This window comes from Dipteris shenzhenensis, chromosome 17 (genome assembly GCF_047967505.1).
Source record: "Dipteris shenzhenensis isolate YYH24624 ecotype China chromosome 17, Dip_SZ_1.0, whole genome shotgun sequence".
In the NCBI taxonomy this organism is placed as follows: Eukaryota; Viridiplantae; Streptophyta; class Polypodiopsida; order Gleicheniales; family Dipteridaceae; genus Dipteris; species Dipteris shenzhenensis.
Genome location: NC_141612.1, coordinates 46,270,581 through 46,296,178, shown reverse-complemented (window position 1 = coordinate 46,296,178; position 25,598 = coordinate 46,270,581). Strand labels below are relative to the sequence as shown.

The window sequence follows — 25,598 nt, the reverse complement described above, 5'->3', positions numbered from 1 at the left end:
AGAAGAAGGTAGAGTGGTATGCCTCCCACGTGGTAGGGGCTTCTTCCCTTCCCACCAATGCCAGCATGAAACGTCACCATATCCAACTCCTCCAAAACTAGCTCTAGAGTGAGGCCCACCAATCCAAGAACCTCCTTGACAGTGCCCTTTAAGTCCCACCTAAGGTTAGCAATGGTGGTGGATCCTCCTTTGGGGTTGGGGATCAGCCTCGGATATCCTGCCGAGGCCTTGTAGGAGGTGTCAGAAAGCTATTGCACCAGGCACCTTCTCTAGTAGTAGCAGGTAGTCCCATTGAACAGGCAGAATAGCATGTAGCACACCCTAAATATGTCTGTAGCTTCCTCATTAAGGACTAGTATCTTTGTGTAGTTTGGGGAGTGTTTTTTAGCTTGGTTACGCATTCTGCTAGCTCCTCTGCAAATTTGTAGGGGTCGCCCTCCATAAGGTCTAGGGATTTAGGGTCACCAGAATCACTAGTGGGAAGCCTGGTGACCCCTCAAAAGCTGTATAAAACTTGAGTAGTTTTTCCTTTTTAGGGGCTCTATCCATCAGGTACAATCGAATCGCTTCTGCTAGAATTTCTTCCTCTGTCTACTCCTTTAAAGGGTCCTTCCCCTGGAAGCTTCAAGTGTTCTGCCAAGAACACACGAGTAGCACTGTCCTCCTCCTCAATTAACTTAGGATGCCTCACTTTCATTGGCCACTCTAGTCTCTTCTGCAAGGCCTAGCCAAGGAAGAGGTAAAATATCACCCTCCTCAAGAGCCTCCCCCTCTTCCTCGATCCCTTGAGGCTCCTTGTTGAGAAATTCCACGAGATCAACAAGCTTAACACTAGTATTGTCTTCCTCAATCTGACCCGCTTGGGTATAAAAAATGTCATAATCATCATAATTTGCATAATCATCATAATCATCATAATTTTCATAATTTGCATACTCTACCTGTTTCCCAGACGTGTTATCCATCAAATAGTATGCCCTTTCCTCATGGGGATCCGCTTCAAGCCAGTCTTCTTGATCAAAGGTTTTTGTCTACCTGAAAAAGTCGCGGGTCAAGGCTCCTCCTCCATCAATCCATATACCAATTGGTGGGGGACTTTGTCATCCTTTAGGGACTCTCCTATTTGATATAAGCTCAACCATATCACTACCTTACCTTGCATCTTTTTCTTCTATACCACATCCCTGCATCCATTGCATCAAAAAAATCATCTAGCACATGCCCAAATGTGTAATAGTTACGAGTTCCATCTCGTTAGCATCTGCATTCTCTATATAAGATTCATATAATGACCTTGGGGAGGGAATCCTTCTCTCCAAGGATTTAAAAACTTCATAAAAAATAAATAATGTACTTTTTTATTTAAAAATTGCATCGTGATGCCCTAAACTCAAAAAAACACGTTCTTTTCCACCGGTCAAAGGTCACCTGGCGCACAGTTTCCTTTCTCGTACCGCATGGTATAACATCACACCATGCAGCATTTAGCACATCGTAGGGTGTGGCATCATACCACGTGGTGTCTTTTAGGGCACCACATGTCACATCAAGGACCATCCCATTTTCTAGGGTTTCCAATCATGGCTATTGAGATACCGCATGGTCGGTCGAGGTACCGCACAGTATCTCTATGATATGTTATAGAAGGGTCTCATCCCCGTATTCTTTCCACACGAATTGTCTATAGCTATCTCTTTCAAAAAGTATAGAGCTTCCATCCATCCGTCTATTAGTGAGTTTCCTTCTTTTAGTGTCAGTCAATCGAGCCAGGTGATGGCCCACCTCGGCTAGTCTGAATCATCTCGTTGTGGCTGAATGTAAAATGATAGAGAGGGAAAGTGACAGAGAGAGAGAGAGAGAGAGAGAGAGAGAGAGAGAGAGAGAGAGAGAGAGAGAGAGATGCATGTTTGTGTATCAGTCAGGCTAGGAGATGACCCACTTCCGTTGGTCGGAATCGCTTTGCCTCGACTAACGTGTGTAAGAGCATAATAAAGATTGAAGCTGGGTGATAGCTCGTATCTACCAGTTGGTTCGCTTGCTTCAATCTTCTTATATATCATATCTATTTATGTATCTACCAGTTGGTTCGCCTTGCTTCAATCTTCTTATATATCATATCTATTTATGTATTATTTATGTACATAGATGTCAATAGAGTCGGGTTTTATTCAGATGATGGCTCGCTTTTTCTGCTCGGTTCATCCTAATAACAACCTTTCCCAACCAGATGTGTGTTTCAAAATCTAATCTAGATCATCTTGGTTATGTGATGCTATTACATGTTTCCTGTTCTAGCCTCCACTAGCAGATAGGTTGACACTCAATAGTGACTTTATGAAATTCCTCATACATTTGAACGAATACTTTTCATTATTATAGTGGATATTTATGTGGTTCTTGACATAATGTTCCATTGTTTTAGAAAGGAAACTGTATTTAGTAGTTTATTATTCTATGGATCAGAATTTCTATGAAAGTTATTTTGGAAGATGACAGTCAATTGTGTTGCCCGTCATTTGTGAGTGGCTTAATTTACATTAGCATTGCATGTGTAATTCATGTGCTCTTTATTTTGAAGTAGTTTTATCACTTACAAAATGATTGTTGCATGCATTACATCACCACACACCCACCCTTGATGAACACAAGAGCAAGAGGAAGCCCAATTGAAGACTGAGGTTCTAATGCTTGTCCCGTCAGTTAACTATTAAACACTTGGTAGGATCGAGCAACGTCAAAATATTTACAAGATCAAATGCAAACCCGAGTATTTGACCTTCTGTACATGAACGGTCAAATGTTAAATTTATAGTTGAGAAATATTTCCCTCGAGTGTTGGGAGACCCTATCAGGCAATGGGGAATATATGCAAAGACAAACGATGTCACCTTGACTATCAATGGAGAGGAGAATCTTACACTCTGGACGTCTAAATGGCAGGCATCGTAGGCTTGTACTTGAAGAAAAAATATAAAGGAGAAAGGGGCTGTAGGAAAGGCAACAGCTAGTGGCCTGGTCCATATGAACAAGATGGCTAGTGGGCCAGATGGAAACACTGATCCAGCCCAAGCTGAAGGGAGAGCCTAAATAGAACTATGTATAGCATTTTTCGACATGTGATCTCTCACACAATGCATTTTACAAACCTCCAGTGGGCAAGAACACAGGGCAAGAACACACTATTTAAAATTTTTGGACTTGTGTAAAGTCCAATTTGAGAAATGGGCTAAAAAACAATCCGAAAATTTTGAATATACTAGTAATGTTGTTTTTTGAACTAGATTTGACAACTCAAAACAAAAGATTAAATGATTAAGTACTAAGAACATCAATGCATAACCAAATCTCTTACAAAGGTGGTCTACATAAACATCTTCATAACTTCTTGTGAATTGAGCTACTATCACCTAAGAACATCAATAGATGACCAATAATAAATGACCAATTCTCTTAGAAAGGTGGTGTAAATAAACACCTTTATGTATAAGTGGTATGCACACACCTTTATGACCATTTCTTTTAGAAAGGTGGTGTACATAAACCCCTTAGAAAGGTAGTGTAGATAAATCCTTTTATGTGTAAGTGGTGTACATATACACCTCACTTGGTATTAAAAAACACCCTTAACTATAAAAATACATTTGACATAAAGTTTAAAATACACCATTAAGTATAAAATGGGCCTCATAAACAATCTTTATACACAATAATGAGAGTAAAGAAATAAAAAAAGTAGTAAACTTTTTATTAGATATTCGCTTTACATAGAAGTTCAAAACTTGTGATTACAAAGCCGTCAGCCATCATGTTACTCAGTACCAATGTCCTCAATGCCAGGCCCTTGACTACCAGGGTCCTGACTAATAGGCTACCCTAAGACTGGAGTCTCAATAGCAAGGTCCTCAGTAGTTTGCCCTTCAATTCCAAGCACCTGACTAGTAGGCTGCTCTAGAGTCTCATGACCAAGTTCTTGGTGAGTAGGGACCTGGCTACTAGGTTCCTGACTAATAGGCTGCTCTGGAGTCTGTAAGATCATGGTTGAAGAACCATCTATGCCTCTTGGTAACTCCTCCTGGTCATGCTTTGCCTCGTCCATACCTTCTTTGAGTAAGGCTTCCTTGCTTGACCCACTTGCATGTCCTTTGCCCAAGATCAAGGGTGCCTTCCTCACTTTTAATTTCAAGGGAAGTGCTTCCACCTCTTTAGCCTTACCTTTTCCTGTGACATGATGTACTACTACTTCTTGCTGCCGCAAGCCTTCCTGTATGATGAGTGGAACCTCCTTGACTCTAGTTGACAATTGATCACCCTTATTCTTTGTGCAGATTTCTTCTTGGCATAAGTCATCGGATGCAGAGCTTTCATCCTCATCATCACCTGAGCTAGAATCATCACCCTCAGACTCACTACCCTTGTCTTTGACATTTTTCTCACTACCGTCTTCTTTGACATTTTCCTCTTCAAAGAAGGTAGTGCAACTGTTGTCAAAGAACTCAATTTGATGGGGGGTATCAATGACATTTACATTTCTACCTTGGCATAGCAATTTCTCAGCAGCAAAACCCATTTGATACAATGCTACTTCCCACCCATCATTCATTAAATTCTTTGTCATCTCTAGTATCACATCATGATCCATTGGCTTTCTGTAATCCACCATTGATGTATCAAGCTTAACCTTATTGTCCTCAAAGTAATGAAGCTCGAGAGTCCTTAAAGGAATTTTGATTAGATTGCCACCACCCCTGGTGGATAAGAAGCACATCAAGAAAGGCTGCAAGACTTGAATGGCAATGCCTTCCAAGATAGTCATATGATTACATAGGACTATACCATGGTATACTTTTGAAAGTAAATACCCAAATGCAGATGTCAAACTTGCATACAAGGCATCCCTTTGTGATTTTGTCATGAACAGGACCAACGTTGATCTTTTCTTATCTGCCATAGGACCTTCTACGATAAACCACACAAGTTCAACTATCCGTGACACTGTAAGGTCAATTCATCTATGAAAAATACGCATGGCTTCTCCCAAGCATGACCGCTCATTGTTATGAAATGCTCTGTATCAATGCCATTGATGTGTGCAAATTTTGTATCATTCTTTGATAGCAGGATATCATAGAAGAAGCTAAATGGAGGACCATCATCTAAACCACCAATTGCTCTACCTTGGGCAGTGGACTGCAAGGCCTTTTTCTTGATGTCCATATATTCTGTCTCAACAACCTTTGGCATTTTAGCTCTTAGATCCTTTGTTGGTGTGGCATCTGCATCCATTGAAGCCAACCACTTTCTAGCCCATGTCTTATCAAGGAGTTGACCTAGGCTAAGTGATTTCTTCTTATCCACATCAATTGACTTGCCAACTAACTCATCATCAGATTTCAATAAAAATAATAGTGTCGAGAGAGCAGCCTCACTTTGAATCATTCGGGTGACCACTTCATCTAAGTTGCTATGCTTGCTCTTCTTTCCAAAGAAGCAGTCACCACTTAGGATCTTCTTGCATACTTCTTCTGTTATTGCATCTGGAACAAACCTTAATGTTCTCCACCAAACAATAGACATCGGTTTCTTTATTTCTTTCCTCTGAGTTGCAGTGTGCTCTAGTGCCTCAAAGGATATCTTCCCTGTTTCATATGCTTGGCAAACATCCACCATGCTCTGAAACACTGAGTCCTCGTGGAAGACAATGCAAGTAACATCCCTGTATCTTGCAACGGTGGTGTTCAAATCCTTTGCCTCAACCTTATTACTTGGTATGCCTTGCATATTGCTTACAACACCTTTCAAGCATCTATAGAACCGAGTCCTCTTTGCCATGTGTACCCAAATGTAGGTCTCCTGCCCTTCACTGTTTGTGGCCTTCCACAACCCATCCATAACTCCCTTGCCTTTATCAAGATCTCAGAAAGAGAAGAGCTTTTTTTCAACCTAAATGGAGCAGAATTCAGCCTTTCTGATTCTAGAATGTACTTCGAGTCATCGTTAAATATGCATGTATGACAAATGACCTATTGAAACTTTTCCATCCACTCAATCTGTGGCAAGTTTCCTTTTCTTCCCTCGTCAAGGGCGATCCTGCAAGCTTCACAAAAGTGTTCCCCATCAATGGGCTCAAACCTCCATCTTTCCAAGAATCTATTCTTTGCCAGCATGTATCTCTTCTCGATGTCAATCCCATATCAGCTTTGGTACAAAGCCTCTCCATGAACAAAGTCACTCATTCTAAAGTTCTCAAAAGCATCAAGAAAGTCCACGCGCTTTTGAAATGTGACATCAAGCAATGTAGGATCATCTTCTTGAAGTCTCTTAAACGCCATAGGACGAAGAGTGATATTAGTGGCAACTGGAGTTCTTGTTTTCCTCATGTCTTCATACAATTTGCGTGCAGATGTCTTATCTAGCTTTCTTTGATTTGTGAACAACGAAGCTCGATCAATAAGCATTGTGGCCATGCTGAATTGTGAAAATCCCCAAATGTACCCCTCATCCTCTGGAGGATGTAAGTCTGCCACACTTATAGAAAAGTCTTCGAGACTTGTATCTTCTTCTTGCGGATCCTCCTGTTCATCGCTATCCAATTTTTCGCCTGGTTTTAAATAACCTACACTTGAACAATCTGCACGTGGAGTAGGAGTTATTTTTGCTCTCTTTTTGGGAATAGCTGTAGAACTTGAATCTGCTCCACGATCACTCCTTCTTGTTCCTATAGTTGCAGCAGTCGATGGTGTAGGTACAGTTGGAGATATTGTAGTTATTGCCGCAGATATTGTAGTTACTCTTGCCGGAGTTACCGTAGTTATCACCGCAGATATTGGTAGTACAACTTGAGGGTTACATGTTATAGATGGCGTACTTACTGCTGCACTTACTATTGCTGAAGATACAACACCACCACTTGAAAATGCATCCCACATTTTCTTCAATGCTTATAAGGCACTAAGTAATTCTTGGGATCCCTCAATTGAATCTGGTAAGGGCTTCAAGAAGTGCTTGTGCATAACTCGTAACTTGTAAACCACCTCATCATTCTTTCCTTTGCACACAACTTCTATCAAATTGTTTTCTTTAATGTTGATGTTTGAGACCATGCCACCATTTCTTACTGCCTCTGGAGAATATTTCACGCTTGACACATTCTCTGCACTGATCACCAAAAAATACTTTGATTTGCGCTTTATCAAATACCAAGCATGTTCAAGGTATTTGAAAGACACCTTGGAACCAAAACTGGAAGCCATAGTTTTCTGAAAAACAATCAAAAATAAAAAATGAGAATTACAATGATTTTCAAATTCAAAATATTAAATAAATTTCTAATTAAATATTATTTTTTTTAATTTTTAAAATAAAATAAATTAATTTATTTTTTAAATCTTTTTTTTAATTAATTTATTTTTATATTTAAAATTTAATTTAATTTTTTAAAAATTTTTAAGTTTTATTTATTTTAACTTTTTTTATTTTTTTAAAATAAATTAAGTTAATTAAATTTTTTCGTCTTTTTTTTCCTTCTTTAAATTAAATTAAATTAATTTTTTTGTCTTTAAAAATAATATAAAAATTTAAAGCCCTTTGGGGGCTTAGGATAGGGGAGGGATTAACCCCCAACCTGTTGCGTGCGCAATAGGTTGGGGGTTAAGCCCCTCCTCTCGTCCCACCTCCCCCATCCCGCCTCTCCCTTCCTCTTTTTTTGCCTCCTCCTCCCGTATATGCCCTCCCGTCGACCCCCTTCCCTCCCTCCTACCTCCCCCTCCCATCTGCGCCCTCCCCACCCTCTCGCCTCCTTGCCTGCCTCCTCTCCCTCCTCCCTCTCGCCTCCCCGCCTACCTCCTCTCCTCCTCCCTCTCGCCTCCCCGCCTGCCTCCTCCCTCCCGACTGCCCTCTCCTCTCCCTCCTCCCTCCCCTCCCATCCTCCTCACCGCTCCCCGCCTTAAAAAAGAGGGAGAAGAGGGGGGGAAGCGGGAGGACAGGGGAAGGGAGCAGAGGGAGGAAGGGAGGGGACCGACGGGAGGGGAGGCGGGGAAGGGGGAGGGGGCAACGGGAGGGTGGGAGGAGAGGAGGGAGGGGGGGTTAACGGCCAGGGAAGGGAGAGGGGAGGCGGGGAAGGGAGGGCAGGGAGGGGGCGAGAGGGCAGGAGGAGAGGAGGGAGGGGGGGTTTACCCCCACCTGTTGCATGCGCAACAGGGGGTTTAACCCTCCCCCTCCCTCCTCTCGTCCCCTCGCCCTCTCGCCTCCCCTCCCCCTTCCCCGCCTCGCCCCCCCCCCCCCCACCCCACCTGTTGTGCAACAGGTGGGGTGGGGGGGGTAAATAATACCCCCCCCACCCCACTTGTTGCGTGTGCAATAGGTTGGGGGGGGGGTTAAGCCCCCCTCCCTCCTGTCCCCGCGCCCTCCCGCCTCCCCTCCCCCTTCCCTGCCTCCCCTCCCCCTCCCCCTTCCTCGCGCCTCCCCTCCCCCTTCCCCGCCTCCGCTCCCCCTTCCCCGTGCCCTCCCTGCCTCCCCTCCCCCTTCCCCGACGGGAGGGTGGGGGGGGTATTATTAACCCCCCCCACCCCACCTGTTGCATGCGTAACAGGTGGGGTGGGGGGGGGTATTATTCAAATGAAACAAGCTTCCTACTACTACAACAGAATCATGGGAGTAGCACCACAGAATTTCCTCCCAGCCAAATCCTCGCTAGAGCGTGAGAGCTCTCAGAGAAATCAAAATCCAAAAATTCACATGAAGGTCCATTCTCCTTCTCTCACTAACTCCAACAAGCCCCATCTCCCTAGATACCAAGTGATACGATCTTTTGCTTCTTCTGCCAAAGCATTACTCTCTATTCGGAATCTATCTCAGCCTACGGGCTAGTTACGTGACCACAAACGATCCTTTTGCTTTTTTTTTCCGTCGACCGAACCAGAAAACACGTGGCTTCTAATTGTCGCACATGCAAGGACTAATTCACTATCTGTTTTGTCAATTTCTCTCTCAATCTCAAAACCACTCAAACCTCCCTACCTATTGCATATGCAACAACTTCAAAACAAAATTTAATCATAAATCTCTCCAAAAAACTCCTCAATAAAAAAAAAACAATCTATTACAAATTTCTCTCTCAACCTTAAAACCACTCAAACCCTACCTAAATAGCGTACGCAACAACTTAAAAACAAAATTTAATCATAAATCTCTCCAAAAAACTCCTCAATTAAAAAAAAACAATCTATTACAAATTTCTCTCTCAACCTCAAAACCACTCAAACCTCCCTACCTATTGCGTACGCAACAACTTCAAAACAAAATTTAATCATAAATCTCTCCAAAACACTCCTCTAAAAAAAAAAACAATCTATTACAAATTTCTCTCTCAACCTCAAAACCACTCAAACCTCCCTACCTATTGCGTACGCAACAACTTCAAAACAAAATTTAATCATAAATCTCTGCAAAAAACTCTTCTCACGACACTTTATTACAAATTTCTCTCTCAACCTCAAAACCACTCAAACCTCCCTAGCTATTGCGTACGCAACAACTTCAAAACAAAATTTAATCATAAATCTTTTCCAAAAACTCTTCTCACGACACTTTATTAATATAAGAAATCCATTTATAATATTTTTACTCCATAATATAATAAATTTTTATTAACTAATGTTAAAATATAATTTTGCTAAAAATATATATTATTAATCTATAAATTAATATAAATATTATGTAATTATTATATAAATAAATATATAGATACATTAATTAAAAAAATATAACTTGAAAGAGAGGTCTTCTAGCATATGTGCTTTATATAATACTTATTCTTAAAACAATGAAGAATTAGTGAATATATTGCTATTCTATACATTATTAACTTAAAAACTAATATAAATATAAATTAATTATTATATAAATTTAAATAAATATATAAATTATTAATATTATACATTAATAACATTTAAAATGATGTAGATTATATACTAATAACCTTTCAATTTTAAAAAGTAGTCAATCAAAGAATTGAATTAATTTAAAAAATAAGAAAATATTAAAATTTACACACTTACTTTTAGCATGTATGCTTTTCTTCCATGTGTATAATACTTGTTAGTTAGTCGAAGAATGAAAAATTAGATAATGTATTTGTAAGGTAGGTATTTAAAACCATAGAATCTAGAAGAGGTTTAGCATACTTACTTATCTATGTTACTATGTGATACTTTGCAAAAGCCTTAAACTTTGTTTAAGGCTTTGCACAAAACTATAGTATCATTGCATCCATATCATTTTTTTACTTTAGCAACCACCAGATATCCATGGTATCCATGATATGGAATACATATTTCTTTTGAATATTTCTTATCACATACTTTTTCATTTCTTTTGATACACCATGCAGCATGAATATAAGAAAATATGAATCGGTGTGCTTTTAGCCTATGTACTTGTCCCTAATCAGTAGGATACTTTGACTAGGTAGACTTATAATTACTTAAAGTAAAGCCTTTGCAAAGGATCATACCTTCTAATACACCATGCAGCATGAATGTAAGAAAATATGAATCGGTGTGCTTTTAGCCTATGTGCTTGTCCCTAATCAGTAGGATACTTTGACTAGGTAGACTTATACTTACTTAAAGTGAAGCCTTTGCAAAGGATCGTACCTATAAACAAAACACTTTGGAAAGCATATAACATATAGTCTATATATATCTAAACTAAATACTTTGGAATGCATATTTTATATAGTCTATATACCTTAAATCTTACACCCTAAATCTTAAATCCTAAAGTTCCCTAAATCTTAGGTTATACAGTCTAAGCTCTTAAACTTATATAACAGTTATAATCCCTAAACCCTAAACCTTAAACCCTAACCCCTATAACTTAAATTCTAAAACCTAATTTTCAATTCTAAACCCTAGATTCTAGACTCTAAGCTCATGATCTTATATACTAAACCCTAAACCCTAAAACCTAAATCCTAAATCCTAAACCCTAAACAATAATCATAAACCCTATATGCTAAATCCTAAACCCTTAACTCTAGATTCTAAACCCTAAACCCTAAACCCTAAATCCTAAACCCTAAACCCTAAAAACATAATCATAAACCCAAAACCCTAAACACTAAATCTTAAATACTAAGCCCTAAATCCTTAACCCTAAATACTAAACCCTAAATCCTAACCCTAAAATACAATCAAAATTTAATGATTTTTTTCAATTTGTGCAATAGGTTTGATATATCCCCCAAACTGTTGCAAGTGGAATAGGTTAATGGTGCACTCAACCTATTGCAAAAGTCAAGGAATTTTCTTGATTTGTGTAACAGGTTGGATATACTCCCCCAACCTGTTGCTCAAGCAACAGGTTGGGGGGTATATCCAACCTGTTGCACAAATCGAGAATTTTCTTGATTTGTGCAACAGATTGGATGCAACAGGTTGGGGGATATATCCAACAACAGGCCTCGGTTGGGGTACAGGTTGGGGGTATATCGAACCTGTTGCTCGATATATCAAATTGTTGCACAAATAAGAAAAATTCTTGATTTGTGCAACAGGTTGGATATATGCCCCAACCTGTTGCTCAAGCAATAGGTTGGGGGATATATCCAACCTGTTGCACAAATTACAAAATTTCATTAAATTTTGGTTGTATTTTAGGGTTAGGGTTTAGGGTTTAGGGTTTAGGATTTAAGATTTAGGGTTTAGGATTTAGAGTTTAGGGTGCTCGGGAAGAACAAAAGTATCACTTTCATCGGTCCAGAATTTGGTGGAGTCTATTGTAAAGAAACCACAACTGTCTTTGCTCACTGTAGCATGGAGACCATTGTAAATAGTTATAAACCATTTTACATTAAGAATGAAAATACTAAACCGCTTGAAATCAATTTCATAGATTTTGTGTATGGTCCCACAATAATCTAACTGTGAGGAAAGAAGATTGATATATGAAGCACTTGCTCGGCTATCTTGTGTGAAGTTAGCCATGACTCCACAATCATATGTGACTCTCTTTGAATCGATGCATTCCACGCAAAAATGTCATCCATATGACCATAATGCATTGTGCTTTTTGTACTACAAAAGAGCATCGTTAAAACAATGAGGATGCATCTATTTTATAGCATATATTGCCACAAATAACTTAATTCTGTCAAGAGGTAAGAAACTTACACGCATCATAAATCCAAACAATAACTCTCGCTCGCACTCGTTTATTGTCTCTCCATCATGTTCAGCTTTACGTAGAAATAGTTGTAGCCAATCAAGTGACATGTGAGTGGAGAGAAGGGCACGATCCTATGGATATAGTTGCGCTTGCCTATGCATGACTCTAAATCTCATACTTGCATTTATTCTTTCTTCTTTGGCCGCTTCATATCTCTCAATCCACTTCTGCATCTCCTTGCTATTAAGGATAACAAATTTATTGTTCATTTCTCCATTTACTCTTCACTCATCTTTCTTTCAATCCCTTTTCCTTGGGGAACCTCACTAATGATGCGATCATCATCCTTGTTATGCCAAGCCTGCGGCATATCGGGATCCATGGATGCAAGAAACTTCGTGATATATACTAATGACTCTTGCACAAACCATCCCTCTGCCATGCTTGCTTCCGGTCTTGCTCGCTGCCTTATAAATCCCTTCAAATTTTTCATAAACCGCTCGAGAAAAAACATCCACCGACTATGAACTATACGTGTAATGGCCACCTCATCAACTATGTGCACAAGCAAGTGCACTTGAGTTATCATAATGCTCGAGGGAAAATGCTTCTCAAGCAAGCATACGGCTTCAGTGGAGTCCATCCTAGCCTTCTTGATGCTCGATATGGAGATCTCTTTTTGAGATATCAACTTATTTCATGTGCCCATGTAAGATTCTTAATTAGTCTACAGATTATTCAACTTAAATTAATTAAAGAAAATGCAATCAATGTGAGTTGATAGTAAGCATAGCTCAATACCACTGATCTTGAATATAGCATTTTTAACATCTTCTTGTAAACACTCTTTCACTATAATTGGGGGGATGAACTATCCAAGTAACAAAGAAGTCATGTCAATAATATAACATAATCATAATTACACTAATGCATCATGATTATCGGTACACCAATCTTACAGCTTAGAATACCTACAAGACCTTGTGCCAATCATCGGACTTGAGCCCAGACTTGAGCCTAAACTTGAGCCCACTAAGCTTATTGTCCTTTGAAAATGCTCCTTTCAAGCAACGCATGTACCCTATCGGTGTTCGAAAAGAGACAATGTTTGCCTTGACCACTGCCTCCTCTCTCTTGGAGAGAATACATGTTGCTTTTAGGAGAATAACTTTACGAACATGCACTTGGGGCTGCAAATGAGGCATCCTATTTATAGCACGCAAGTCTTCTTACACTCCTCTCGAGTTTTTCTCACCAACCAAGTGTGCCCAAATAGTAGCCCCCACATTCTTGAAGATATTCATGGGATCCAAGAGATGATTGATTTGTAACCAACCCCAATAAGGAAGCTCGTGAAATATGGATAGCCTCTTCATACTAGGATGAGGCTCCTCTCCATTCACCCTCCAAGCCTGAATCTAGTCACTTGCTTTCAAATATGGTGGTGGTGGATCAAGCTAGCCTGCATGCACGAGATGGTCCAGCAGAAGGTATCAAGCATGACCTTCATAAACCGTTTTCCTCATATGTTTAGAGTGTCATGCAAGCACACTCAAACCCTTTCCACAAATAGGACAAGCATGGTACCCACTTATTGCAAATCCTGCATGCGTGCATGAATGTGTTAGTATCAGACATGAGCTAGAAAGAGAGCCATAAAAGTATCATTCTGACCAAAATGTCATTGGTATGTCTATGAGCTCTAGAAATATCAAAGACCCACACTCATCTCCATAAGATCTGCAACTCCTCTATCAACAGTGCCATTTACATGTCCATATTTTTTGCCTTGTACTTCCCTTGCATAAGCAATGCAAGCATGAGGTGTCCCTTATTTATTGTTAGCCATGGTGGGATATTGTAATTCACCAAGACTATAGGCCATGTCAACCAAGATGTTGAGCGTAACCCAAAATGGTTCACACCATCCATGGCAAGCCCAAGATGTAAGCTACATGAATCCCTCGCAAAGTCTTGTCTATGTGCTTCCAAGCAGCACAATCTATAGGAATCCTCAATGTGTCATCAGTGGACCGATGTGTAGCATGCCAAGTCATCAACTCTGCTATGGATGTGCATAGGAACATGTGCTGTATTCTAGCAATGATGGGAAAGTGTCTCAAGACCTTTACTGGGATCTGCTCACCCTGCAAGTCATCTATCATTTCTCCCCACACTTCAAACAACTAGCCAACTCTCCATGCTCAACGAAGAAAGAGAATACAATCATTACGATAAGCATGGATGGTATCATAATCCATACCCACCATTGTCAGCATCTTGTTCACTTCATGTCTTGATGTGGGCATGGTATTTGGTGCAGGCGACATCTTCTAGAGCAACCTATCACAATTCAAATATACATAGGCTTCGAATAATGAGAAACCTTCTCAAAACAATCAAGATCCAAATTATGAGATAAATTAATGCAGAAACTAACCTCATTAAGGTCGAGACACTTGTATCGGACCACCCATACTTTGCTTGCAGATTCAAGATTGAGAGACAAGCCCGTAGTTTTGACATCCCAGCACCCTCGTACAACCGTGTCGATTGCAACTCTCGCATATTGGCCTTAGACTCGGACATTACGTGTACATGTGATGTATTGCCCCTAAAAATAGAATCCATGATGTCCACCATACCCTTGTCATCATCTGGCACATTTGGTAGACTATCCTTCTGCTCAAAACATGAAGGTATGCGTGCCTCCTCACCACTCTCCTCATCCTGTCTCAAGGTTTCGTGTAAATATAAGATCATGTCTCCAGGTTTTGTGTAAAGAACTCATGCAATATTAATGATGATGAACTCAAATAGCATTGACCTACCGACGATGATCCATCACCATGAGCACCACCAACTATCAATACTGGTGCGGGCTCCTCCCCATATATCCTCAAGGGGCAAATGACAATACGGTGTTGATGTCGTACTTCTCGTTTGCAATGAGTACAATGATAATACACCTCTCTGTAAGCCACTCCACACTCCCAGGTGTTGGCACATCATCTGATGACCTTCCACTCATCCCTTCCATCTGCACACCTCTAAAATCACAACACAAAATGCAAGGAAATCCACTCAAGATCCAAAAAATAGCCACTCATGAGCTTTTATGCCTATTGCTAGATTTTATGCCATGTACCATCGGTATATATAGACTTTATACCCTGTTCCATCGGTTTATATCGATGCTTATAGGATATATAGAGTCAATATATACCGATGGAGTAACGTCGATATATACTGACTCTAAGAGCTAAAACCCAAAACCCACGTGTCGCCGCCCCTCACAATTCTATTGCGAAAAAAGAAAAAAACTCTCCTCCTTCATTATGTTCGGCAACCTCACTTTCCTCTAACCTCTTTCCCATACTCCTCACCCCTACCCAGCCCCTCTCCCAACACTTGTGCTCCCTCTCCACCCTTATCCCTCACTGCTCATGTGAAAGGACGTTTTCCAAGAAGGTGTGCCTACTTAAACAATGTAGAGTTTTTTTCTATGAGATTTCATTTTGTGAGTGTTGAAGCATGTTTCTCCTTGCATTGCTAGGACCATGTACTCATTTTCATGTGTGATTTTCAGAGTTGAAGGACCAAAAAAGGAGATTTGGTGGAAGAGAGAAGACTCGCCTCTTCTTTTTTGTGTATTTCTCAACTTTCTTTTCCTCTATTTTCACTTTCCCTTCCTTTTGCTAAAGTTTCTCTCCTCCTTTCCTCTCCTTTTCTTTCTTTAAAGCAAGAAATAATACACACAACAAAATCATGAAAGAGAAAAGTATGAAAGCTATAGCTATTGTTTTCGTGCTTTCTCCTTGTTTGTAGGCTTCTCTTTGTCCCCTCAATCCAATCCCCTTGGAAAGTTGCTTCTCCAAACTCCTCCTTTCACTAATTAGTTTTCTAAAAAATGGTATGTTTCCTCTCTTTTATAGGGCCAGTACACGAAATACCTCCTCTTCTGAGCGGGATTATCTGGTGCAAGGACACATCATTTCCAAGTAAGTAAGTGCTTCCTCTCTTTTCCTATTTTTCCTTTCGTGATTGCATTGGCTTGCAGCTAGCGCCTTAAGTGCTAGCTGCAATGATGGGTGTAGGACCCGTCTATTTTCCTCCCTCTTTCCCTTCTCTTTCCCTCCCTCTTCCTCCCCTCTCTTTTACTCTCTTTCCCTCTCTTTTTCTCTCTTTTCCTTCTCTCTCATTTGCTCTCTTCTCCTCTTTTCTTATTTCCTCTCTCTTTCCCCTCTCTTTTCTCTTTTCCTCTCTTTTCCTTCTCTCTCCTCCTCTCTTTTTCCTCCCCTCTCTTAGTTCCTCCTCTTCCCCTCTCTTCTCTTATCTCCTCTCTTCTTCTTCTCTTCTCCCTCTCTTTCATCCTCTTTTCTCTCTTTTCATAAGCAATGCATTTGCATATTCTTATGCTTATATGCTTATGCATGAATTGAGATGGAGGCGCAGGGAGTGGTAGTCAATTGGCCTGTGGTAGCTACTCGCTTGGTATAAGTCTACTCCAACTTGTAATCTCACTTTTAAAATTGTTTTATTCTTTAAGTTGCAATCTAATTTCAAATTAATATGGTTTTACTCTTAGGGTGCAAGCTCGAGCATCCCATCAACGAAGGCGAGCGATGATGATGAGGAGGCAGGTCTTAAGGGATTTTGGCTTAGACGGCTTCGATGAGGGTTAGGGATCAGGCGGAGGTCACGAGGGCCAGGATGACGACAACGACGATGAGTCAGAGGAGCAGTAGTAGTAGTAGTATTAGTAGTAGTTTGTATATACTTCGGCATGTATATGCTTTTGTCTATCGACTCGTTTGAGCAATTTTGTATCACCCTTTTTGAAAGGGAAATTTTGTAACAAACAAGGTTGTATATACTTCGGCATGTATATGCTTTGTCTCTCGTTTGAGCGATTTTCATTACCCTTTTCACAAAGGAAATTTTGTGTAACAAACAAGGTTTGAGAGTTTTATCTCGCCTATTTGCTTGTAAACATTCTTTTGTAATGCAAAAAAATAAACATTAGTGGGGCAAAATGGGGCCGCAGGAAGCCCTGTTTTGCCCCATTAATTTTTTTTAAAGTTTTGTTAAGGCTTGTTATATATCGATGCTTTACCAGTGTCGGTATATACTGATCTTTACTAGCATTGTTATATACCAACGCTTAGATAGCGATGCATAATTGATGTTAATAGTGATGTAAATATCGACCTTTGCACCCATTAAAAAAAATCTTTTTACTATGAAAAAGATCGGTATTTCCGTCGAAAAACGACATGTATCTTGTAGTGTTAATCGGCTTCCGACCAAACCAATTCAAGATATGACACCTTATGAAGCTTTCACTAGATACAAGCCATGCATTGGGCATCTCCACATATTTGGTTGCATAGAATACACCCACATACATGATAATCATCATAGAAAGTTAGATATATGCATCATGGTTGGCTACAGTGAAGAGAGCAAAGCATACAAGTTGTATGATCCCTTTGACCAAAAGGTCATTATCTCTAGAGATGTAATCTTTGATGAGGAATTAGAATGAAAAACATCAAATACACAAGAGATAGACACACCGATTACTCGGTCTCCGATAGCAAAGGTTGATGAAGAAGAGCAAGAGTTGTCAGAGATACTCCAAGAAGAGCAGCGACTCAGATGGTCTACTAGGGAAAGCATACCACCAATCAGATTGACATATGCTCAGAAAGAAAAGGCAATTCAAGTTGAAAAATATGACTACCATCATGGCTACAGAAGAGCCAGTGTACTTCGAAGCCATAGTTAACAAGCCACAATGGCAAACTACTATGAATGAAGAAATAGAAGCTTTGTATAAAAACAATAAGTGGGAATTATGTGACCTTCCACTAGGTAAGAACGCCATAGCAAACAAATGGGTTTACAAAGTGAAATACAATCTAGATGGAAGCATTGAAAGATACAAAGCCAGACTAGTTGTAAAAGGATTTGCATAGCAATATGGTCAAGATTATGTGAGACTTATTTTCTAGTAGCAAAGATAGATTCCATATAATTCTTGATATCACTAGCGATACGCAACAAATGGAATGTGTACCAACTAGATGTCAAGAATGCTTTTTTCAATGGTTACCTAGACGAGAAAGTCTACATGCAACAACCAGTAGGTTATGTTGAACCAGAGAAAGAGAATCAAGTTTGCCATCTCAAGAAAAGTCTCTATGGCTTAAAGCAAGCCCCCACAAGTTGGTACAGCAGAATCGACAAGTATTTTACTAATCTAGGATACATGAATTCTAATGCAGATCATACTCTCTACTACACAAGTTAAGGCAAAGATATTACTATTGCACTTTTGTACGGAGATGATTTGATCGTGGCAGGAAGTAATGATAGCTTCATTGGCAAGCTAAAGCAAGTCTTATTTGTAGAGTTTGACATGAAAGATCTTGAACTTATGCACTATTGTCTTGGTATTGAGTTTGAGAGAGACTTAGATAGCACCTTCATGAGTTAGCAAAAATATGTTAGGTCTCTTGAAGAAGTTTCATATGGCAGATTGCAAGATTGCAGCCACTCCCATGGAACATAGTTTGAAACTTACCAAAGATTCAGAAAATCCTACAGTCAATGATAGATACTATTGGTAGCTCATCAGATCTCTTGTATATCTGACTATCACATGACCAGATATTTGTTATGCAGTAAGTTCACTTGCACAATTTATGGCAAATCCAAAAGTCTCACTGGAATGCAGCCAAGAGAGTCTTGAGATATATCAAAGATACAAGACAATTTAGAATAGAATATAGAGAAAGTCATCCAAGATCTCATGGATACTGTGACAGTGACTATGCAGAAGATCATGAGACCAGAAGATCCACATAAAGATATGCAATTTTCCTTGGTAAAGGTGCTATATCATGGTTTTCAAACAAGCAACCAATTGTTTCTTTGTCTTCAACAAAAGTAGAATATAGGGCACTCACAACATATGCATGTGAGGCTATATGGCTCAAAAGACTATTGTAAAAATAGATTACTTTAATGAAGTAAAGCCAACAACAATATACTACAATAAGCAATCAGCTCAAGCATTGGCCAACAATCTAGTATATCACTCCAAGCCAAAGCACATTGATGTCAGCAGAGAGCACTTCATCAAAGAAAGAGTGTTACTTGGTGACATCACACTACAACATTGTGATAGCAAAGAGAATATTGCAGATATCTTTATCAAACCACTGCCCATTAAAGCTTTGGGTGTGATGGAATGTAATGATCACTCCAGCTTCTTCAATTCCCCAAAATTAGCATCTTGATAGAAGGCCTATTTCTTGACGTTGATCTTGAGGGAAGGTGTTGAGGAACCATCTCAATTTGTGGTGTGCTCTCTAGTTGTGCCCTCTCTCCTCATCTCCATTGTTCTTTTCTCCTCTCTTCATATTTGTTCAATATGTGGAGGGTAATGGTTTTGTGTAAGACTAGGGGGTTGGTTAAAATTTTAATTTAAGTGCCATAAATCTTGAAAGAAAAATAAATAAATAGAAGTAGGTGGGTCGGTTAAAAATGCAAATAAAAACTCATAATAAATTTTAAAAAAGGGGGATTTATTGAAATAAAAGAGTGAGTTTTATATTAATTTTAAAAAAATCAAGAGAAAAAATAGAAAAAAAGGTGAAAGTAAATAATAATAGTTAAAATTTAAAAAAAGTGGTGAAATTTATATAGAAGGGGGATTAAAGATTAGAAAGAATTGGGGTTAAATTTTTTTTCAAGATAAAGGGTAGAGGTGGGGGGTGTTACAGTTAAAAGTGCAAGAGGAAAAGTGAATACTAGGAGGGCCAAAGCATGTATGAGAGTGTGTGTGTGTGTGTGCACGCACGCACGTGCGCGAGTGTGTGTGTGTGTGTATGTGTGTGTGTACACACAGACATATACACTTTTCTTAAGTGGTGGGTAAGGGTTTTCAATCATAGGCTAGACTTAACATTTTTATTTTTCACCTTAATAAAAATAACCCTATATAAATTGTAGCTCTTGTAGAAGAAATCAATATTACTACTATGGGTGAGCCCTCATGGGAATTTCCCATCAAACAGGAAAACTTGGAAGCTGCTTTGAACATTGATCATCAATGAAGCTAAGAAATTGGATCTATCTATAACTTTACGAAACAAATTTGGAAAGAAGCACGCTCATATCAGTAGAGTGGCGTGTTTGCGTGCCCAAGAGGACCGTGAGGTGGGTTGTCATTGGTCAAGCCTCACTGATAGGCGTGCGGAATGCTTTACAAAGTTAAAAACAGACAAGGTGAATGCATAATTGTTTCTTGTGAAAGCGTTTTCATGTAAGATTAATTGTAGCCTGGTTGTAGGGGAGGATGCAGCACACGATTCTAAGGATGATGGTGTGATACCATTTTTGTGTGAGGAGATGCATGGAGGGACGCCATGCCTGACTGTTGTGGGGAACGTTCAGCAAGAAGAGCCTCGAGGCCTGAAATGGAGGCAGGAGCATCTCCAGGATTCATGAGGAAGGGCAATCCCTGTTGGAATTTGAGAACGCCTCTGATAGAGCTTGCTGGATGCAGGTGATGCTACGGCATGGGAGCAGGAGCCGGCTGCTAGCAGATGATCTCTAGAACCTTGCGTGGTTTTATGCATGCTCACACTGCCGTCAACTCGTCTGTTTTGCTGAATTTCCATACCTAGATTGTGTCGTGCAGAAGCTTGGAGTGAGCCCTTGTCTTCCTTCCTGGTAGCATCGAAGCCCAGCTTCGGATCAGCAAATGATGGTGCGGATTTGAAGAGTCCCGCTCTAAACCTGCTATTTTCCAAAGAAGTTAAGGTGCACAGGCTCCAGCTGTGTGGCGATGGAGGTGGAGGGAAGCCAGTGTAAATGCTTGGAGCTCCGTTTCTCAGGCCTCCGAAGGGTTGGGGCAGGAAGAGGCCAGAGGGATAGTCGAGTGACTCAAATGCATGCCGCATACGTAAAACAAAGTGCAAATCCTCCGCAATCTGCATGTCCAATGTTAAATTTAGACATATTGTATCAGCCAGCTCGCTCCATGTGGGAGGAAGATAGAATGCATATCACAGCAGCATTAGTCATTCCAAGGAGTAGATCGATGAGCTCACCACTTTGCACGAACCTAGCTGAAGAAGACCCTGGCCAGCTTGAATTACCGCAATGGTCTGGTTTTACGGTTAGATTTTAAGGACGATCAAGAAACGAACAATTATCATGTTAGAAAACCTGAGCGAGCAAAGATTTGGAGGAAAGATTGACGCTTCACTTTTTGTACCTGAATCCCTGCTGCGAACTGGTCGATCCATTCTGGTGGATGCTTCACAAATCATTCATGTATGGAAGAGCAACAACAGACGTGAAAGAAATCAATGGCGATCATTCTTGATGATCCAAATTAAACAAATCGAGTAAAATCTAGTAACCTTCCAATCGCTGATTTCTGAAGGCGTAGGTTCCTTCTATACTTACTGCATCAAAGGAACTCTGCCAATAGCTCGAAATGCCACCCTCGCAGTCAGACGACTCTTTGAAAACCCATTTGTGGCAATTATCAGAGGCAACTTTTCCCATCAACCTGTGCAAGTTTAAGCTTACAACCGAGTTGTAAGTGACTCACACAACATTCTTGCACAAACACACCTATAGCCCAGCTTGATGCAATCACCACTTACCCCTCGCCGTAGTTGTAAAGCTGTATCGACATCTTGCGAAAGGCTTTCCAGATTGGGTCCTCCGCATCAGCTGGCTCTTCATGCTCACAGCCTACATCCTGTAGACGTAGCTGCCTGCTCGACGCAGGAGAGGCCTTACATCTCTCTAACTGACAGTATCCATCTTCCCACATAAGCATCCTGCACGCCCGTTCACAACGATAGTAGAGAAATTCGCAGCTCAGCAGTAGGCAGAATTTACAATGGCATTTTCCAGCAGCTACGAGAACGAGTAAATTTCATCTTACAGGCTGCCGCTTTCCTCGCCAACTTTGCAAGTTGTTCCACCACGGCATCTCCTATCGACCCAGAACGAGGGCAGGGGTCAGATGAAAGCTGAACAGAGACGTAGCTAGTTTTCATGTTTGGAACCGTAGAGACGAACTTACAGCCGAGGGCGTATGGTCCAAAAGACTGAGTATGTCCACTCAAAATTCACACACACGTTCCTCAACGCGTCGTGCAAGGCCAACATCGCCATGGCCTCCTTGCTTCTCTCTGGTAACACCATATCTTCCAACGGTTCGCGGCTCAGATCTGACGTTCTAGGGCACAAAAGCGTCACCAAATGGATCTGGTGTTGTGGACGACAATCAAGCTCGTTCTTGCCGTTTTTTCAGCACATCGCTGACTTCAGTCTGCAAGCGAAGAGCCGAGAGCGTGAGTTTCCAAGGAGGTTGTAAGAGTATCAAAAAATTTCTTGCTAAGAATTTCGATGGATCGAGCTTAATTTGAGATGCAGAATTTGAAACAAGGCAATTCTGCAAGACGGGTCATTTCTTGATTCAAGAACTCTAAGCAAGCTGGCGATGGGAGGCGTCCGAACAAGATACAACATTCTCCTCCGTGCAAGCCAAACCTCCACCTGGTGGTGGCAACTGCGAGCGAACAGACACCTAGCTTGTATCAAGCATGATATTTAGTTATCGTGTTGCTGCAATTTTCTGCTGACTCGTTGTAGATGAGCTGATCTTTTCTACTGAATCGGTTTGCTCCATTTTTCTGCTGACTGGTTGTAGATGACTTGATCTTTTCTGCAAGTTTGTAGGGCAAAAACGATGTTTTCTTCTTGTAGGAAACCGCCCACAAACTGTTGTTTGTCTTCCTCTTTTGAAAACCACTTACAAGCCCCTCTGCTTGCTCCTGGAGGCTGGGACAACGTGCCCTGCACAGCTCATGCAGTGCTAGCTTCGATGGGCTTGTCTCCCCTTGCAATCCCTCCCCAGATCTCCTCTCTTGGATTTCGCTTCTGTTTTTTATCTTCTTTGCAGAGTCAAGGCACGGACCATTGAATAAATCCAACACTTCCCTCTTGATATACAGATGGGGCGAGCTCGAGGATTGTTCCTCCTTTTATTCTAGGCTCATAATTCGCATGCATAAACCTTACTCTTGGGTGTCCTCCGAGGATGCGACATAGAGACCTTAAGGTTTTATCTAGTATTTTTTGAAGACCCTTTTCTATTCAAATCTAGAGCATCTAGACTTGGTGTAGCTTTATGTACGGAGGCTAACTTGTGCATACAGGAATTTTATAAGGCTATGTTAGTCACATCCCTCCAAATTAAAGGAAAGGCATGGCAAGAACTTCGCTTTCTTGTCAGGGTCCTACATGGCAAGTGTTCTACTATGAAAGTGTATACTTCATTTGAACTCCACAAAAAACTACATGGCAAGTGTTCTACTATGAAAGTGTATACTTCATTTGAACTCCACAAAAACACGTGGCTACTCCATTGAAAGAGCAAGAATGCAAACCAAAATAGTGCCATTGTTTTAAAAATCATATTATTCCATAAGCAAGAAAAGGTTATTGGAAGAGTACATTGCGCCTATGCAAATCTACTCTAGAATATACCAAGGGCTAATAACTATTCATCTCAAGTTTTGACTCCTAAGAGTGCTATATAAGCCAACACTCTTTCGGGATTATCTTCAAAATTTCTTTAGAATCGGGTTACGAGCTAAGACTAATTGCCTCTTTTGGGAAAAATGCCAAATTTGGCAACTAAAAAATTCTTCGAGTTATAATGATGAAAACCATTAGTCCACACTGCCAATTTTAATAAGCAAACGGGTTACAGAAAGCTAGAGAGCAGAGCACTCTAAAAGGCAGCGACCGCCATAGCTGGAGCTTCGTCAAGCTCTCCACTCTACAAATTAACACATCTCGCTAACTAGGCATGGCATAAAAGATAATTACTTGTATTTTTGCTAGCTACCTAACTGAAGGTATTCACTCTTGAACGAATTAGTGGCATAAAACCAAAATAAAACGTACAATTGGACATGTGCAACAAAGACAAGGTATTCATAAACTCTTATGCAATACAAACAAACAGCATAGTAGACACACACATAGCTCCATTGACCTAGCTTACAACACACTTTTAGATCATGTGTTGATTGGAGAATATAAACTCAGACTACTCTACCTTTCTAAATACCTATCACAAGATCTACAAAAGACCATTCATATACAAGCTTGGATCTTGTTTTAAGAATAGGATCTTTCCAAAATCTAAACTCATATCCTAAACATTGTTGTATATCTATCATGAGAAGTATAGAAGCCAACTCAAGCTTGAATCTATATTCAAGAAATCTCCTAATGGATATTCCAAAAGCCTATGATGCTCTCCTTAATAATCCTCTTCTAGAGATTTAGTAAAATACCCAAAGCTTTTATAGTACAATTCATTATATCTATTCCCAAGTGATGCTAGCTTGGCTTGGCCATCACCAGCAAGATTCATGGCCCAACCCTCATCCACTATTACCTCTTGACCTTGATTGCCCACAAGGCTCAACATTTCTCTTGAGCATACCTTCACTCATGTCTTCATGGGATGAAACTTAAAGGATCCTCAAGGCTGGTAGTTGTTGCACATGGGCAAGCATCCCCAATGGGGGGACATTGTTATGGTAGAACGTTCATGAATGAATATCTCATTTTAGAATATGACTAGTACTATCCTTTTTTCTCCAGCCAAGATGTCCAAGGTGGAGCTCCTACCATGGTGGCTTCATAGCTAGATGCCAAACTAATCCATGAATATCTCATTTTAGAGTACGACTAGCACTATATTTATTGCTTTGGTAGCTCAAGAAGCCACATCAAGTGAGCATGAGCAACCTTATGTTGAGGCAATACCAGTTTCTTCATTGGAAACTGACAATTGCATCCGTGAATCTTGGAAAGAGACAAAGGTTGTCTTGTGGGATGACAACAAAACAAAGACCATGGGGGAAGGTGTGATCTTGTATGTTTTCCTAGGCAACTCTATAAACTTTGATGATTGTTGACCACCTCATTTATGCCACCAACCTGGCTCATGGGCACATATTGTTGCAATGGGCTTCCATCAAGTAAGGTAATCTGCTTGATGGGCCACTTAACTAGGCTGAGAGATCCGACATCTTGCATAGAAGACCCTAAGTCACTTCCTATAATTTGTTCTTTCTTTTGAATACCCACACCAATGCAATCGCAGATATCCAAGGTGGAGCTCCTACCATGATGGCTTCATAGCTCAATGGAAAATTAATCCATGTCATTTGTTTTTCCCTTTATTTTGGTGGTCTTGCATTAAGCACAAGCTCTTCTCCCAATCTTAACGCTTACTATGGTGGCTATAATGGTTTATTTCTCCCCAAATGGTGTACCTTGGGCTATAAAGGTATTATTTGGGTGTATGCATGTTA

The 25,598-nt window shown here is 40.3% G+C and overlaps 1 protein-coding gene across 1 annotated transcript; it reads right to left on the bottom strand.

Annotated features, from left to right (window-relative positions):
* Positions 1-677: 677 nt before the first annotated feature.
* On the bottom strand, positions 678-22,404 carry LOC147892188 (protein RICE SALT SENSITIVE 3-like). The gene is made up of 9 exons (XM_087388585.1): positions 22,283-22,404; positions 22,142-22,192; positions 21,855-22,034; positions 21,652-21,757; positions 21,458-21,499; positions 21,291-21,347; positions 20,823-21,170; positions 20,570-20,698; positions 678-941 (listed from the first exon to the last, which is right to left on the bottom strand). Exons 1-9 carry the CDS (start codon positions 22,402-22,404, stop codon positions 678-680), a joined length of 1,299 nt encoding a protein of 432 aa, XP_087244711.1.
* Positions 22,405-25,598: the final 3,194 nt, after the last annotated feature.

Bases quoted from the DNA above. Each gene is read 5' to 3' on its own strand.
- LOC147892188 (XM_087388585.1), bottom strand. From the start codon at position 22,404: ATGGTGTTACCAGAGAGAAGCAAGGAGGCCATGGCGATGTTGGCCTTG. The intron at 21,348-21,457 runs GTACAAAAAGTG...CCGTAAAACCAG, and splicing joins AGTTCGCAGCAGGGATTCAG to ACCATTGCGGTAATTCAAGC. The intron at 20,699-20,822 runs GTGAGCATGCAT...AAATTCCAACAG, and splicing joins ACAGACGAGTTGACGGCAGT to GGATTGCCCTTCCTCATGAA.